This window comes from Corapipo altera, unplaced genomic scaffold (genome assembly GCF_003945725.1).
Source record: "Corapipo altera isolate COAL_440 unplaced genomic scaffold, ASM394572v1 24, whole genome shotgun sequence".
In the NCBI taxonomy this organism is placed as follows: Eukaryota; Metazoa; Chordata; class Aves; order Passeriformes; family Pipridae; genus Corapipo; species Corapipo altera.
In genome coordinates this window covers 1,619,182-1,636,733 of record NW_020884903.1, presented here as the reverse complement: position 1 = coordinate 1,636,733, position 17,552 = coordinate 1,619,182, and the positions used below count along the sequence as shown (strand labels likewise).

At 36.3% G+C, this 17,552-nt stretch overlaps 1 protein-coding gene across 2 annotated transcripts in view; it reads left to right on the top strand.

The window, feature by feature from the left end:
- The window catches only part of LAMA1 (laminin subunit alpha 1), a 100,779-nt gene that overhangs the window by 56,092 nt on the left and 27,135 nt on the right, over window positions 1-17,552 (top strand). For both annotated transcript variants that reach the window (XM_027650954.1, XM_027650955.1), the window contains 14 exons: window positions 2,044-2,280; window positions 3,322-3,465; window positions 3,825-4,004; window positions 4,850-5,035; window positions 5,839-5,966; window positions 6,999-7,119; window positions 7,263-7,400; window positions 8,872-8,993; window positions 9,897-9,983; window positions 10,246-10,439; window positions 11,464-11,606; window positions 14,299-14,397; window positions 15,338-15,449; window positions 15,616-15,778. In XM_027650954.1, coding sequence (XP_027506755.1) covers window positions 2,044-2,280; window positions 3,322-3,465; window positions 3,825-4,004; window positions 4,850-5,035; window positions 5,839-5,966; window positions 6,999-7,119; window positions 7,263-7,400; window positions 8,872-8,993; window positions 9,897-9,983; window positions 10,246-10,439; window positions 11,464-11,606; window positions 14,299-14,397; window positions 15,338-15,449; window positions 15,616-15,778 — 2,054 coding nt within the window. The remainder of the gene's footprint in view (window positions 1-2,043; window positions 2,281-3,321; window positions 3,466-3,824; window positions 4,005-4,849; window positions 5,036-5,838; window positions 5,967-6,998; window positions 7,120-7,262; window positions 7,401-8,871; window positions 8,994-9,896; window positions 9,984-10,245; window positions 10,440-11,463; window positions 11,607-14,298; window positions 14,398-15,337; window positions 15,450-15,615; window positions 15,779-17,552) is intronic.

Here is a 17,552-nt window from a genome sequence, read left to right as displayed (position 1 = left end):
CAGTGCAGATCCGATAAACAACAACCATTTATGCAGTTAGGTTCATGCAGTAAATTCCTGACAGATATGGCATTGGGCCAGTCTTTGTTATATAAATATTGAGTTTTTTAAAAAAGCCTCAGAATTATGTGAATGTAATGGGTAATTTCAATGGAGAAACCACAAATACAATCAACTTGACAAAGTCTGTCATTATATGCATTAAGCATTTAAGTGTCAGCCAAATTATCTTTTTTCTCTCTCTAATTTTTTAGAGTAAGAATGATAAAGTAGTAAGTCTTCAGAGTTAATTGTCTTAGTTATTTATTGCAACTTACTTGGCAACTGGTCTTTAAACCACTGCGTTGCTAGCTACCAGCTACTGTCATTCTCACTCAGTGTACTGCAAATACTACGTGCTGGTCCTTTTGCATTTCCCTTTCATGGGGTGATTCCACAGGACTTGCCAATGATCAAGTGCAATTAAATATTTAATTGATCACTTTTGCTAAGTTGCTTATCATTCCTTTTGGTTGCAGCATGACAGTAATTAACATGAATTACTCTAAGGTATTTTACTTACTTTCTTGATGCAATGAACTATAGTGGGATCTTCAGGTAACAGTCCCAACAGAGGCTGTCCTATGCTGCATAGTCAGCTGTGGTTGGTTAAGATCTGGAGGAATGTCTTATGGCAAACCCTGGAGAGACTCTTTGCACACTTTCTATGTGGATGAAATGGGGGAAGTACTATCAGAAACGCAGGCAGTCTGTTTTTGCAATATGGGCTGCCTAAGTGGGCACTTCATTTGGCTCTGTTTCCTGTGGTTTTCTTGATATTCAGCATCCATTTCTGTGTGCAGTGGTGGAACAGAGCTGAAGTCATTGTTTTGCTTACAATGCTTTTCAAGGATTGCTGCCACACAGTGCATTGTACCTTAGAGTCCTTATTTATCTTTATCACATAGAGATAAAGATCGAAGTACATGTAAATTATTACTATTATGATTCTTAACATAGGGTTTGACATTCAGAGCTGTAGACCTTTATTGGCATCTGGGAGCCAATTTGATCATAAAGCTTGCTGCTAGAGAAAAAACTACTTAATACAAAGAGTGCCAATGGTGAGCAGCAAACTTGTGGAGAATACTTAAGGGTAGATAGTCATGCTAATAGATTTTGTGGGTCTTGGTGTAGAGGGCTTTACAAGGTAAAGGCTTGTCATCTCAAAGAGAGATGATGAAAAAAAAGACTCACAGAAAATGCTCACAGTCAGGTGATGGTAGATGGAATGTACTTTTTGCCTGCACTGTCAGAAATAACCACAGAGCAAAATTTGTCTTGTTAAGTAACCAGAGATATGAAATTAAGACTGAAGATTAATCCAGTCTGCTTCAAAAAAGAATGACAAATTTAGTACATCCAGTTTGCATGTTTGTAATAACATATTACTGATTGCATAATGAGGGATGTACTCTACCAGTAAACACTATTCGTTTGGTGTTGACCTGACTGCATACTGAGCTTCCCACCTTTGGATGCAATGAGATTCTTGTTTCCTCATCAAATAGTAAATGAAGCTTAAGCAAGGTGTAGACCCTATTAATGCTTCTTGAAATCTTAAAAGGATGATTTTCCGTTCTATCATATTTATAAAATTATGGTACTTACAGATTTCTTTCATTCATCATTTGTATAACATTATTTTAATTTACTTGCTGCACTCAGTACATAGCACTATAAATAAAGTATTTTGGATTTGTTTGTTTGTTTGTTTTCTGGAACAGATTCGTCCAACTCCTTTGATTCCCAGCCCATATTTGGGAGTCAACGAGGCTTCTAACTTTTTGCCATCCACTATTTACTGGAAATGCAGTTCTTTATTAAAATACAAACCAAACAACCTCATTTCTCCGTGCAAGCTCTTTCTTTTTATTATTGTATAGTAATTGTTGATAAACCCTGGGTTTTAAGGGGCACTCTAAATTTACTGTGCTATTTCGGTTGTAAAAAAATTATTTTTAGAGATCTGCTATTTATGAACATTTCTTCTTTTCATCTAAGGCTTGCAACTGTAGCAACACTGGTTCAGCCGATCTCCAGTGTAACGTATTGACAGGTCAGTGCCAGTGCAAAATTGAATTTGGAGGACGAGACTGTTCCAGGTGTGCATTAGGCTACAGGGACTACCCAGACTGTGTTGCCTGTGACTGTGATTTGAGAGGCACCAAAGTGGAGATGTGCGATGACACTGAAGGACTTTGTGGTTGTGAAGAAGAAACTGGCATCTGTACTTGCAAGGTACTGAACTATTCAGACCCTTCTGGGACAACTTTGGGGTTTCTGGACATTTATTGCGTTAAAGTCATGGAAGGTATAGAGCTGAAAGGACTTCAAAAGGCAGTCTGCATCTGTTCTTTAAGATGTTTATGAGTACACCTAAATCACTACTAAAAGGTTTTCTGTGCCAAACAGGTGTTATTATTTAGCCAGGAAAAAAATGAAATACAGTCAAGTTTTTCTGCTCGTACACATTTGGTTTTATTAGGTTTGGTAACAGCATATTGATTCAGATGATATAGCCTGCTTTTCTGAAAATTCAAATTATAATTATTGGAAGAAACCAATAAATACAAAATCAAGAATCTCAGTGGTTTTTTAGATATGTTTATACTAAGTTCAAATTTGTTTCCTATGCTATAACCAAAGTTAGTGCTTAAGAATAACTCAATGTATATTGCTAATAGTGAAGCCTGAATTGACATTCTTGTATAAAAAGAAGGAAATGTTAAACACACAGATGGTATAGATTTTTCTGAAGTGGTGGAAATCTGTTCTTGAAAGACTGAGTGATAGAAAACTTACTTCAAGACTACAAATGTATACCTTCATAAGTGTCTCTCCAATATCTGGTTAAAGGTGCCAGTGGATACTAACTGTAGTTTTGGGTGTTTTTTCAAGTTCAGACTGGGGAATTGAGACACTTGGAATAGGTCCCCTGATTCCTATTTATACTGAGTAGTTTCTTTGGCTTTGAGAGCTCCAGATGAGGGTTTGAGGGGAGATTCTGTCTTGAATGGAAATTTATAGCTGCCAATTTTTGATAGAAATTCAAATATGAGTTTAGCTTGAATGTTCCATGGTCAGGGTTTTTTTGTTTATTTGTTTGTTTTTTAATCAGCATAGGAAAATATTGAAAAAAATAATGTGCTGCATAGTAAAACAGAATAGGTACAATAAATAGCAACTAGTTTTTCTTCCCAAAATAACCATCTTTCATTTAGCTAGTGAAGTAATATGAGTGCACTGTTATGGTTGTTGTTGTTTTATAATTTCCTTCAGGAAAGTGTATTTGGTCTACAATGCAGTGAGTGTAAACCTGGAAGTTTTGCTCTGTCTGCTAACAACGCACTGGGGTGTACTCCATGCTTCTGTTTTGGGATCTCCACACTTTGTTCGGAACTAGAAGATCATGTGAGAATTCCTGTAAGTAAAGTGACGTAAATATACAGACACAGTCTGGTGTTATCCTCATGTTAGGTACCACACTGGTGTGCCAAAAGTTGAGTGCATTTAATGAATCAGGCTGAATGTAGTTGACTGGTTTATGGAGGCATATGTCAGAACAGAAAAGAAAGCAAACGGCAAATGGTCACAGTCCTATTTCTAAAACTTCTGTTTCACTCTTCACTTCTTAAAAAAGTGAACTTGGTGTCCAGTTGTTTGTGTTGGACATTACTCAAGATGGACTGTTGACTGTTTCGAAACAGCTGAAACTGTAAACGGTATATTACAATGAGGTAGAATATTTTTGTTGAATGATTCGTTTGCACTTTGTGTTGCAGATAACCTTAACTCCAGATCAGTCCATTCTGCATGTAGTAGCTCAAAGTAACCTGACTGGAACAGTGGAAGGAGTATTTTCGCAATTTCCTGATATTTTACTGGATGCTGCTGTAGTCAGAAAATACTTAAATACAGAAACGTTTTACTGGAGGTTACCAGAGCAGTTTCAGGGAGACCAGGTAAGAACATTAAATAACTCAAATGCTTTGTGGATGACTTCTTTATTGTCTTAATACCTTCACTATATAATAGTCTCACTCTCGAGGGAAAAAAGGCAAAAAAAAAAAAGAAAAAAGGCAACGCAGAAAGAACCGTGTCTTGCAGAATACACCATCTAAGGAGTCTTTCTGCTGTGCCTTTTGCAATCGGATATGTCTGTCACGTATTGGCCTCATAAGCCACCAGCGTGCCTGTAGCAAATGTGGATAGTGCCTTCCCAAATCTTCGTTCGCAAAGCCCAGCCATGAATGAATATAATAGTCACTTTATCTTGATAATATTTTTCTTTGTTAGATCTGTTCTTGTAGGTCATAATAGTATAAATATCCAGTGAGTGAACTTATTTATAGCAAGCACAAACAATATGTTTACATTACTCTTACCTAATGAGATATTTCTTGACTCTGTAAATTGGTAACACCCATATTTAATTACCATGTTACTCTTCAGAGATCCTAGGAGGTGGAAACAGTAGTATACTCAGTTTCACTGTGGAAACCTGAAAGAGTTTTTAACCTTGATGCTAGAATCAGTATACAGATCATGAAATCTCTATTGCTTAGGAATTAAATGAAAATTGAGTCCACACATTGAAAGGGTTTAGAAGAAGAAACTAAGACTGCTTCTTAGAAATATGCATTTAACCTTGGTGGAAAAACTCCTGAGTTTAAGTCAATTTTCATGTTTTATTGCCTATTCTCCAAAGAACTGGCAGTTTTGCAGTCTACAGCTGATATTAAAATATTTGCAACTAGTAACTTTAACCTTAGAATAAATAAGAGTAATAATTTTTTAATCCAAACAGCTCATGGCCTATGGAGGAAAGCTGAGATATACTGTTGCTTTTTATGCTTTGGATGGCTTTGGAACGTCAAATTTTGAGCCACAGATTCTAATGAAAGGAGGTCACACCAGCAAGTTGGTCATATATGTAGACATCCCTTCTCCAGAAAATGGAGTAAGAACTGACAAGGAAGTAGAAATGAAGGAGGTAAGGCAAAACATTGGTGTAAAAATACTTACCTTTCTTCTATCAACTTGCACAGAAGAGCTCTATGTATTAAAGAAAATACTTTGGAAAATACATATCTGATTTCAAATAGACTGAGTAAGTAGAGCACTTGGATTAAAATGCATCTATTTAAGGAGGAAAAAATGGCTGGGAATATTATGCTAAAGCAGCTCAGATTTTGGTGATAAATGGCAGGCAGCCAGGTATTGTCCCTCTTGACCAGTCTCATAATTTTTTAGCCTGTGGGTTACACTTACAGCCAAGATACAGCATATAGCACCATGTGAACCCTAGCCTAGCAGGAGCAGTAATTTGCAGCAGTGCTCACAGGGCAATTTCAGAAGAGATAATAATGGCCTCCTTTGATTTCTGGGAGTCTCTTCTGACTGGGGCTGAGGGGAGGTCTAGTTTCTCTTGGCAGTTCATAGGATGCAGTTACAGCAGCTTTTTTTAACTGCCCATGAAATGAGTGCTGTGGAGTCCTAATCTTTTGGCTGTCTGGGTTCTCCACATCTATCCGGAAAAAACTGTGCCATGCAGGCCTGAACTGCTTCACTGTAGAAAGTAGTCATGGAGGTTGAGCACAGGGAAGTAAGGAGAAATTATAAAAAACCATGTTTTGTTCTAACGTGGAGCAAACATGGAGTTTTGGATTTTCTGGGACTTAGAGTTTAGACATAGCCACTGTGACTGCGTTTCTGAAAGAACATGTAAGGAGGAGCAGAGGATGACTTGAAGATTAAATACTCATGGTTTTAATAATATGTGTTATGTTTCCTTAGGATTCTTGGAAGTATTTTAACTCTGTGTCTGATGAGCCCGTCTTGCGTTCTGACTTCATGTCTGTGCTAAGCAATGTAGAATACATCCTTATCAAGGCAGCTTATGGCCAAGGTTTACAGCAAAGCAGGTAGAGCAATCTGTGATTGCATTTATTTATTGTATTCCATTTACTGTAATTTAACCTACACATAGTCCCAACTGAGCTGTATAGTAAAGATTTAACTCAAATTAGAGAAATTTCCAATTTCCTATTTATGACTTTTGCTCTTCATCTGATAAGAAAAGATTTATGACCCTTAATGGCAGCAGAATTCCTCTTTGATTCTTTCTGCGAAACACTAAATGTCTCTGCTACTTACTTTGATAGAAAAGGACATAAAGAAGCACAGGCTGATGCAGTGTTCTGCAAGATGGGTGGTATATATATATAAAACCACTCATATAAAAAAATATATATTTTGTGGATTATTTATTTCCCATCTTATTTTTATGGATATTGAATTTTTGTTGGTTTTTTTTTTTTCTATTTAAACATATGGTCCCTTGAGTTCTTGTACCAATTTAGGTATCTCCTGTAGTTTTACGCACACTGGGCAGTGGTAGTAAGACATTCCCACCTCAGAATGGTAGCATTTTATAACCCTTTTGAACAGAACTAAGTTACTAATGGGAGGGAGGGGATGGGATATGGTCATTATATCTGTCAGTCTGGACACTTGCAAGAGAAACAAAGAAATGAAAACCCAATATCTGTACATCTTCACTTCTGGGAAGAAGTCTGATTCCAACTCCATTTTGTGTTATTTTTTATTCACATACCCCCAGCTGTCTTTTTTCTTAGGTCTATCCAAAAATATGTGAGACAAAACAAATGTAGTTGTCTAATATATCTGAGATTAAAAATACATGCTCTTACATGGTGGGTTTGGCAAGTTTTGCAGATCAATAGGAATTAATCTATGTTACTTTGAATTACTTCTGAAATCTCATAAATAAGTAAAGAATCTTAAGTTTTTGAGATATTTGCATGGGAAAAAAGGGATTATGGAAGATTATGCATGGTAACCCTGACCTTGAAGCATGAAAATGTTTTTGGATCTTGTTTTTGTTGTTAGAGATTCTTTAGATGTTCATACTCTCTTCTGCATGTATCTTGTAGAATTGCAAATGTCTCAATGGAAATTGCAGTCAAGTTTGAAGAAATGCATCTAGGCAGAGCTAGAGCTCATCTTGTAGAGCAATGTAGGTGTCCTGCTGGTTATACTGGATTGTCCTGTCAGGTACAGAATCCTTGAATCCTTTTTGTGTGTCTAATAGTGAGATAGTAAAAACAATTACTTAAATGGCTTTTAAAATTGTTTGTAACTGTTGATAGCTGTGATAATTTTTTTTTTAAATTTTATTTTACTTCTCCTTCAACTAGAACTGTGCTTCGGGATACTACAGGGGAAGGCATACAGAACGCAGTGTAAAAGAGCCTCACACTCTGATGGCGCCTTGTGTACCGTGTCAGTGCAACAACCACAGTGAAACCTGTGATCCTGAAACTGGAAAGTGCTTGGTATGTACATTTTATACATTTTTCTGTTGATTTGACCCGAACATACAATAGCAGTAACTATGAAAGGAGATTCTGGGAGAAGTATATGGCTTTACTATTTGGATAAAGTGTGATTTAGCATCCCCCCGCCCAACTCCAAAAAATGGAAAATCTGAATAGTGCTTACCTTATGATGAACTCAGTAAAATTATCAAGGTTTTGGGGCACTAACATACTCAAAATCATTAATTATTTTAGCTTTAGTTTTACTTTTAAAATTACTTGTGCATCGGTTCAGTTTATCTGTTTTTCTGTGAGACTTTTTGGGCTTGTCAGCAAGGTCTGCTTAGTCACACAAAAAAAAGAAGTAAAGGAAGCAGTAAGCCGTACCATAGCACAGACTAAGTCAAAGGCAAATTCTTTGTCTCTCAGGAAGAGAATTCTCTAGGCGGCTTTAGATGAGGCTTTTTTATCACCCAGAGACTAAAGTATTGTAAGACTATGCCTCAGCTAATTTAATTTCCTCACTTTCTCATTTTATCGCAAAGGTTGGAAAGAAATACATCGGTCTTTCACACTAGTGAATACTCACCATTCTTCCTCTCACCTTGTTTCGGGGGTAGCAAGTCACCTATGTGTGTTGAGATTACTACTTAGATATTTCCAGCTGATGGTTGTAGGCAAAAGAGCTGGGTTTCTCCTCTGACTTCTGCTCCCATGCAATAGGAGACTGCATTGCTACTGTTTATTGTTGTCAACTAACCTCTAAAATACACACTAGCAAGTATATGAAATAAAAAATAAAAAAAAAAGGAAAAGCGAAAAGAAAAAAGGGGAAAAAACAAAGGGGAAAAAACCCAGAAAATTATTTTTATTCACTTGGTGGACTAGTCAGTTAAATTATGTTTAAAATACCAATTTAATATTTTAATATTAATAGCACTGGTTATTGATCAATACTCTTGACAAATTAAATGTAGTGTCTGTGGATCCTAAGTGTAGATAGTCCTTGGTTTATAGCATTCAGATGCACTTGCTGAAACATTGAAACTTGTATTTTTCATCCATGTATTCTGTTTAATTTTTCCATCAGGTTCTTTTATTGTTGTTGTTTGTTTAGGGGTTTTGTTTGGTTATGGGGGGTTTTTTTGTTTTTTTGGGGGGGTGTTTTATTTTAGGATTTTTTGTTTTGTACTGTGATGTCCTGGCCTGAATTAGATTAATAGAAGCAGAAATACATAAACCTTAATGAAAATTTAGAACAGAAATTAGGTCAGTGTGCCTGAAGGAGATTCACATAAGAGAAAATATGCTGACATTCTGTTTATTTTTGAATAAAAGGTTCCTCCACTCAGAGAATACTGACCAATGGGTAGTGACATTTAGAGATGATTGTTGGAAACTGTATACATATATTGCTTGGAGGGAAGATAAAGTTACTCCTGTTGTTTGTTGTTGCTTTAAACTGTCTGAATTCCATTTTGTGTATCAGAACTGCAGAGATAACACAGTTGGTGATGACTGCAGTGCTTGTGCCCCGGGCTACTATGGGAAGGTGACTGGATCTATCAGTGACTGCTCTCTTTGTGCCTGTCCCAGAGCTAACCCTGTTAGGTAACCAGAACTTAACTAAATGCAATGTGCATATTTCCATTCTGTATTTTTTGTGTTCTATGTCCAATCTCCTACTCCTCTCACACTATGACAATAGGAGTTAGTTACTATTATTTGTCCTTAATTTTTAGACATTAGAAAGATACGTGTTTTATTTAGTAAATGGAGCTTGCATTCTGAGTTGTTCACAGCTAGTGGTAAGTCTGTGAGGTTTTAAAATAAAAAGATTAACACATAGATGAGTCATTTTTTTTCTCTAAGAGTAGATCAGCCACATAGACTCATTTATAGACAATGGAGTAAGTTACTCTGACATTGTTTAATTTCAAATGTGGATCTCTTTCTTCATTCAAAGAACAATGCTTTTGTATTTACAAAGATTCAAGCCATCTCCTGTCAATGCAGAAACTTTTCATGAGATCAGTCCTAGGGGAAGAACAAGTACTCTTTTGTCTGAAATTTATACATCTGTTTGGTAGAGGAACAGTTAACTTCACATTTTGAAAATCAAAATGCTGTGTAGGCTGTTTTTTCTTCAGAAGCTTGAAAAGTATATTTGTTGGTTGCTTTTGTATAATTGAGTCAGAATGAGAGTCTGGGAACTCTGATGTTCTCATGCAAGCCTCAGTTAGATACATATCATGCAGCATCCATTTTTCGTTGTCTTACCTTTTAAAAAGAAAGCCATAAGGTGCTTTATCATGTTATTCTCTAAAGTTATTCTCTAATAAGGTCACATTGGGGAAGCAAACAATGCAAATAATTTAAAGTAAAAATTCTAGAGCACTGCATCAGATTGAGCAGAAGGTGCTGTTGCTTGCAGTATTTAGCCTGTGGTTTAAGGTCTTACCTGTCTTGGTATGGTCTAATGTGTAAGCAGGTGTTTGTTTATCTTTCCTCCAGTTTTAGTCCCACTTGTGTCCTGAAAGGTGTTCAAGATTACCACTGTGATGCTTGTCTTCCAGGATATGAAGGACAATACTGTGAAAGGTGAGTTACACAATGTCCCCGTTTATCCCCAACTCCCAAGGACAGTTTGATTGATGTGAGCCATATTTGTACTCAGAATGGACTATTCAGTGTTCAAAGATAGGTATATGAATGAGTGTTCAAGGACTTAGAGTGATTTGTTAATTACTGTTGAGCTACTAATAAAAAAAAAAACCTATTAGTGATTCTTAAGGATAAGTGTAACCTCTGATTTCATGATGGTTATCCCCTGATGTTCAGTGTCCCATTCCTCCCTGTGTAGGTGCTCCCTTGGCTATTATGGTGACCCTCAGCTCGCTGGTGGCAGCTGCCATCCATGTCAGTGCAATCCAGGAGGCTCTGTTCATAATAATTGTGACCGTGCAACTGGCCAGTGCCTCTGTAAGCCAGGAGTGACAGGACAGCTCTGTGAGGAGTGTGAACCGAGGCATCTTCTTGTGGATGATGAGTGTGTTTGTAGGTGCTTTTTAAATTTTTTTCTTTCCCAATGGGCTTTGGTCTGCTCCAGTGGTATTTGTGTGCACATGATTATTCCTTGAATGTTTTTATGATGTCATGCCGTACCCTTTCTATGAAGGAAAGAAATCTTAACAACTTAATATTTCTGTAAAACAGAGGTGTTTGGACAAGGTATTCTCTGGAGGTCTTGTGAACGCAGAGGAAACTGCAGTAGAGATAATAGCATCGGACAAGCAGTTGATCCTTAAAATGACTTATTTAGTGTTACAGACAAGTTTAGGAAAGATCATTTTAAGACTTTTTTGCTGGCTGTAGAATACCTATATTTATTAGAAAATGTTGAATACCTATGTCATTGACCCTTTGGATGTGAACTTACTCTAATAATACTTTTGGATTATCCCAGGTTTATAGGCATTCTCCATCAATAATTAGTCATATTCCACCAGTAATTAGTCTTGAAATTTCTTATAAGAGAGTAAATGGCAGAAAGACACATGTAGTACAGTAATCTGCTTTTGCAATGAATTAGGATTTAGAACTCAGATTTTACTTTGTGTAAGTGAAAAAAAAATACAGGGAATAAATGGAATTACAGCACTATAGGCTTGAATTTCCTGTTTGAGTGAGTGTCAGTAACTTCAATCTTTATTTATAGTAAAATAACTAAATAGGTCAATAAGTTAATAACACAGCAAGTAGCTCAATAGGTAGCAGGACCAATCAGGCTTTAATGTGTGCTAGACTAAGGAGAATATGTTTAGCTAATGTGTGCTAAACTAAGGAGAATATGTTTAGTTTAAGTTCACTCTTGGGCAGTAAGGGGAGGGCAAGACTACAAATCTATATACTCAGAATTATTATACCATATTACCTTATATTATTATAATATATATATAATATATATATAATTATTATCCCTTATACCTTAACTCAAATGGTGAAGGCACATACTGTCTAAATCAAAATGGCTTCATTTTAATACTAATACCTCTTCATTCTCTTAAAATTGTTTATTTAGCTTGTGATGACAACTGCACAGGAGTTTTATTAAACAGTTTGGATAATCTCAACGAGGCCATACTTTCTGTGAACCTCACTGGTATTTCCCGTGTGCCTTATGGGATATTATCAGAGTTGGAAAATGCAACAAAACATCTGAAGGTAAAATGAACATGTAAACAGTAGAAATACTTAGTCACACCTTTAAAACAAAACTTAAAGTCACTCATGTGTGCTGGCAATTTAATAGAAGCCCTCCTGAAGTTCATGGCTTGAATACCTGTATGTGTGATACCTGATTAAGGCCATTATGTTGGCTGCCTGTATTAGTTTTTTTTCATTTGTAGCACTAACATTTAAGTACATGGGTTAATATATTTTTCAATCAGTAATATGATTACTGAATGTGCTATATGTATGTGCTTCACCTGGATTATGTGTGTTCTTAAATCTGACCCAGCAAGGGGATTAATTTTCAGCAGTGGAATAGAAACATTAGGCTAGATCTTCTCCCTTTTTTTGGCCCCTTTTAACCAAAAGAGCTGCCAAGGTATAGATTTAGAGGCTGTTCCTCTATAGCCCCCTGAATCGTCCCATAGAGTGCTAGGCTGCTTCTCCATTAACCAGTGTGCTTGGACTGCAGTAATGTGTTTCCTTTTTAATTGTGTGGTAGTCGAAATGCCTTACTCTATCCTCACCTCAGGAAACTAAAGTCAGGTAGGATGTTTCAGTGTTGGACACTTTCAGGCTGTTTGGATCAAACATCCCTTCAGCTCCTCTCCCCCTTAAACAAAGCAGGAAATACCACATTTAGTGATTCTAGGTCATTTGCTGTTGCTGAGGATTAAGTTCATGTGGTCTCTGCACAAAGCCAGAGATAAACAGGATCCTCCCTACTTCACAACCACTAAAATAGGAACATTTATTGATAAGACCCTTCTCAGCAATAGTCAAACAGAGAAGCTCTGAGTCAGAATCAAGCTATCTTCTTTGTATTTCACAATCTCACACCAAAATCAAAATAATGTGAGCTTTTTTGTGCTGCCAAATTCAGCAAATCAAGAGTTTGAATTATAATTTCTTCTGTTTAAGATGTAAGACAGAATGAATTCCAGTTAGTGTACTTCAAGATGTTAATAATTACAATATTTGAAGGCAAACTTAGATTAAGTTACATGTTTATGCTTCAGCAGAGATACTCTTATCCTTTAGTTTTAGTTGCTAACCTTCTAGTTTTAAAGCTTGTTATGCTTCCCTTCCTTTATATCCTAAGGCATAAATGTACTGAAGTATTGTAGCACTTCAAGGATGCAACTGACTTGCTTTCTGTAATCATTTTGTGTTTGTATAGGAGTGTCATCTTCTGGAACTTGGATACGTTATTCAATATATAGCTTTTGTTTAGCAGTTAAATTGCAAAACAAAGTCAAATTTTATGTAAAAATAAAGGCAGTTTAAGTTTCTCCTTTAGTACATACATTTTTTATATTAAAATCAAATCAAAGCCAGCTGTCACTTTCTTGGAAGTGGGGTGCTGAAAGTGATATAAAACTTCTTGAGATATGATGTAATTTTGTAGTGTTTTTTAAACAACTTAATCTTGAGGGTAAGTTTATAGACTTGTAATGTTTCTCTCTTTGGAAGTAGGTATTCCCCTTTTTCTGGCTAATTGGAGATTACCTTGGCTTTTACCTTGTACCAAAGTAACTGTATCTGGAAGCCAGAAAATCCCCAAGTTTATTTCTGTGAATTACAGATCTTCCCTGAAGGGCTGTCCCTGCACTATATTTTGTCTGCCTCATACTGGTAGCTCAGGAACTCGAGTTTTTCTGCTTTTCTATAACTTAGGTATGGGTCCTTTCAGTGATGAGAAGGTTACCAAATCGGATTAGCCACTCTTCGTTGCTTCAGTAGTTCTGTTTTTCTTAATTAAAGCCTCCTACTTTACTCCTCCTTATACACCTAGACTTGATTGCTGTCCATTTCTGGTTTTTGGAACTAGGCTTTTAAAGAAACTTGCTGTCCTTTATTCCAGGAGGCTCAAGAGCTTCAGCTTTCTCTTTCATTTGTTCTTCCTTCACGCTGAGGAAAGGGCTTTGACACAATACCCTTGTATTACTTTAAAAACTTGGACAAAATTGTACTTACTATGGTATTTACAATGATTGACTCTGAAACATCTGAAATCTAAAAATAACCTTTTGTAGACTTGCTCTCTATGTGAGAGATGCCTTAAGTTTTTCTGCAGCTCTAGAGAAGTGGTATTCTGTTTCAGGCCTTGACTGTATCAAATATTATAGACTTGGATACAGTGGCCTATTTATTGCCATATAGGGCAGTTTTGAGGTGACCTTGAAGACAAATATAGCCTCATATTTTCTCTCATTGACAAAGGGATGCACAGGGCTGCTGATCTCCAGGGTCATCCTCACGGATACACCCTAAATGCAGCTGTTCTGACAAGACCAGCTGCCGAAACAGTAGTAGTGATGGGACTGGATGGAAACATTTAATTTGATGGGCCTTGGAACTTGTCAAAGTAGCTTATTTGGCAGTTGAGACTGTGGTGAAATTGAGAATCAGGAAAGCAGAAATGCTGCTTCCTTCCTTTTTACTTAATTGAAAATATGACATGGCTGGATTCTTGTTTCTTTATTTAAAGAAATGGTACACTGTGTTGCATGAACTGTGTGTATGTAATTATTTTCTGTCATTTTACATGCTTTGCAAATCAGTCCTTTTAAACATATAAATAATCTAAATAGCGTGCATAGCTATTTTCTTCCCATTACTTCTCTGGACACGCACCAAAGTCTTCAAATTACAGTGAGCTGTTCCTTCTTGTTTCTTATAGAGGTCTATAGTTCCTAGAGAAAATCCAACTTACTCATTAGCTACAGCAAAAGAAAGTCTTCTGAGTTTATCAGGAGGAATTGATCAGCTGCATGAAGAGGTGGGTGCTGGCTTCTTTATTCTTAGCCTTTCTGGAGAGATCATTTGAGGTTTCATAGCATGGTAGATTAGCGCCAGAGAGCTGTTTAGAAATTCAGTCCATTCTGTAGTCTTTCTGAAGAGGGGAGTTCTGTGAAATTCTTCTGCAAGCTATAGGTGGTTTATGATACTGTACAGGAGATCTACCTGGTTTCTGTTAAAGTTCATAAGTTTTTTGTACTGTGATCACTTAAGGTCCTAAAACTGGAGAAAGTGAGATACTATCTTCTCACTGGTTTTAACACATGGAGCTTATTCAAAATTTTGTCATAGCTGAGCATTCACCAAAAAGTCCTTGATACCTGTAGTATTGTGTTTAAAATTATTTTGGCAGAAATACATCTGTTGAAAAGTTGCAGGAAAAGTCAACAACGTTTGTATTCTTTATTTAGTTTTAACAGAAGAATAATTGTAGGTAGAAAATTGACAGTAGTACTTCAGCCATTAGGTCCCATTTGCTGACCACATGTTCCTATAATTTTCTGACTATGTATACAGAATCTAACTATGTGCTTCTACTGACAGTGTTGTTATTGTTAATAGTGGTGTATCCAGAACAGTGATTTTCTTAAGAAACATTAGTTGTAGTTAAAAAATGATGTAATATTTTCTTACTTAAAGAAATGGCTTTGGTAACTGTTAGCTTGTTGATTATGAAAATAATTGATAACTCAATTCTTCAGGTCTCAGGGTCTGGAACTTTAAATACAATTAAGGCATCAGCAAACATGGAAGCATCATAGATTTATGAATCAGCTAGATCTACCTTATCTAAAAGCATTGTTTACTCACACTAAGCATTGTCAATGTTGGGAAAGAAAGCATAAAACCCATGCAGAAGTGTCATGATTTAATCAGAGTTTTAGGAGAACTGTCCAAGATTATCTCTGATTTTATTCTAGATGACTAGATTTTTGAAAAAGGCTTGGCACCTTAACACAATGACTCAGAAAACCAGGAATAAAAGTGAAGAACTGGCTGGCTTTATTGACACAGTACATACAACCATCAAAGGTATCCTGTTTTTAACACATTTCCCCTTCTTTACAAAATTTAGAAGGATATTTCCTTTGTAACTTTAGAAGAATTATTTACATGGAAAGTGCTACAGTTTGCACAGGGGATTCACATGTGTTTTATTTTTTAATAGTATGACTAAATTGTTTCCTCTCCTACTTAGTACTTGCTGAAGTTGCAATGTCACTAAATGAAACACTTGGCCTGGATCTCCCGCTCTCAAATGCTACATCTCAGAGACTACAGGATGATATTTCTGCCCTTTTGGATGCATTGCGCAAGAAAGATTTTGTTCAACAGCACCATAATGCTACCCGAGTCCTAAAGTAAGCCTTGTTCTACTGAAAACTTTATTTCACATCTGTCTATAGTGTACAACAATGCTTCTTGAAGTGGTATCTGGAGAAACATTTTGCCATAATAAGTGGCAGTGCATTGGATAGTTAGCCCAGGTGGAGCTATATGAACTTTGAGTTTGGAACTACGTGATTTGACGATATTTGGTCACCCCATGGGATACTAATATGGGTAAAGCCTGTTCATTTGGATGGGATACAAAATTCCCTTTCAATAAGTGAAAAGAGTCACTGGTTTCAGTTTGTTTCAGATCTGGCCCTAATACACATGTCCTTGTTGATTTTGGCTGGGAGGCATCATAAAACTGTCTCAGTCAATTGCAAGCCCAGGACATGTCAGGCCTGCTGGAGGACATGATGATTTATTATCACTGTAATATGCATCACATGGATTTGCAAATGAAACCAAGGCATTTGTTTAAGTATTCTGAGCCACTGTTTGGGATTGTATTCTGTTGTCTTGATTCGTCCCCAGTTAAAAGATGTTTGAAATGGCTTTTTGTTAATTATTGGTTCTTATTGCTGGACTTGGCAAGATAAAAAATTTACTGATCCAACAGGCAGCAAAATTTTTGTTTCAGTTTCAGAAATACTAAGTAATGTGACAGGACAACAAAAACTGTAGGAATGTTAACACTGGCTCCAGGGAATAAAGATTTAGACCAAAGTGGAATATTTCTGAAAATATGACTTTTCTTTATGAAGTGCTTTGGATTAACCAGGAAAGACTATCTGTGTTGCTGGCATGTCTCATTTTCTTTAGCAGACTCTTGTGCTGAATATAAACTTGTATAGAATCTAAACAGACATGAAAATGGACTAGAAATGTGCAATTTATGTCTCAAAATGTCCTGTTGCGTAGTGACAGACTTTTAACATCAGTTTTTAAGCTGTTATACAAGGTGTTTGTAAAGTAACTTTTTTAATTATAGGATCTTTTGAAGTTTCTGAAAGTTCTCTCATGAGGGTCCTTTGAAAGACTGAAGAAGAGAGTTAACACATTATATAAGGTTGTTTGCTCTGCAGAATTTCTCATGCAATGCATCTGTAAATTCAAAAATCATTTAAATAAACAGTTTGCTGGTCCATATTTCAGGAAGCAGAAGTTACCACATGACTTGCAGTGGATTGAGTTTGTGATGATGTACTTTAAGCAACATTCGTAACAGAGGTCTCCACACATTTGCCATATAAAGCAAAGTCCTGAGGCAGTTTGGAATATAGCCTTTTTCCTCTATGCTGAAACAAAAGGCATTACTGACATGTAAAATACGTTAAACCTTGTAACTTTTTTAAGGCTGTGGCTTCTGGTTGTAATTCTCTGAATTACTAGTTTTAGGAAATACATGCAAATGCACATCTGCTGTTCAGTAAGAAAGATGGGAAGTGTTTGCTGTGTATAACTGTGAAATAAACTAGGTTTCTTTTCCTTTGGCTAAAGTTCTATGTGAATTGCAGTCAGATTAAAAGAGACAAACATTTATGTAAAAGTATCATTACAGGAATTGCAATGTTCAGCATATGTGCTGAAATGAAGAGAAACAAAGGATTAGACTTTCAGGATCATTTTCAGTTCAGTTCCTTCAATACTGGAAAGTGTTCATATGGAGATGCAAATATTCCCAAATAGAACAGTTGAAGCGATTAACAACTGACAAATTTGGGGGGGATTTAATATTTGCGAGATAATCCCTGTTACCAGTTAAAAATATAAGTGCAGAGATTGCTCATTTCAGTGTTCATT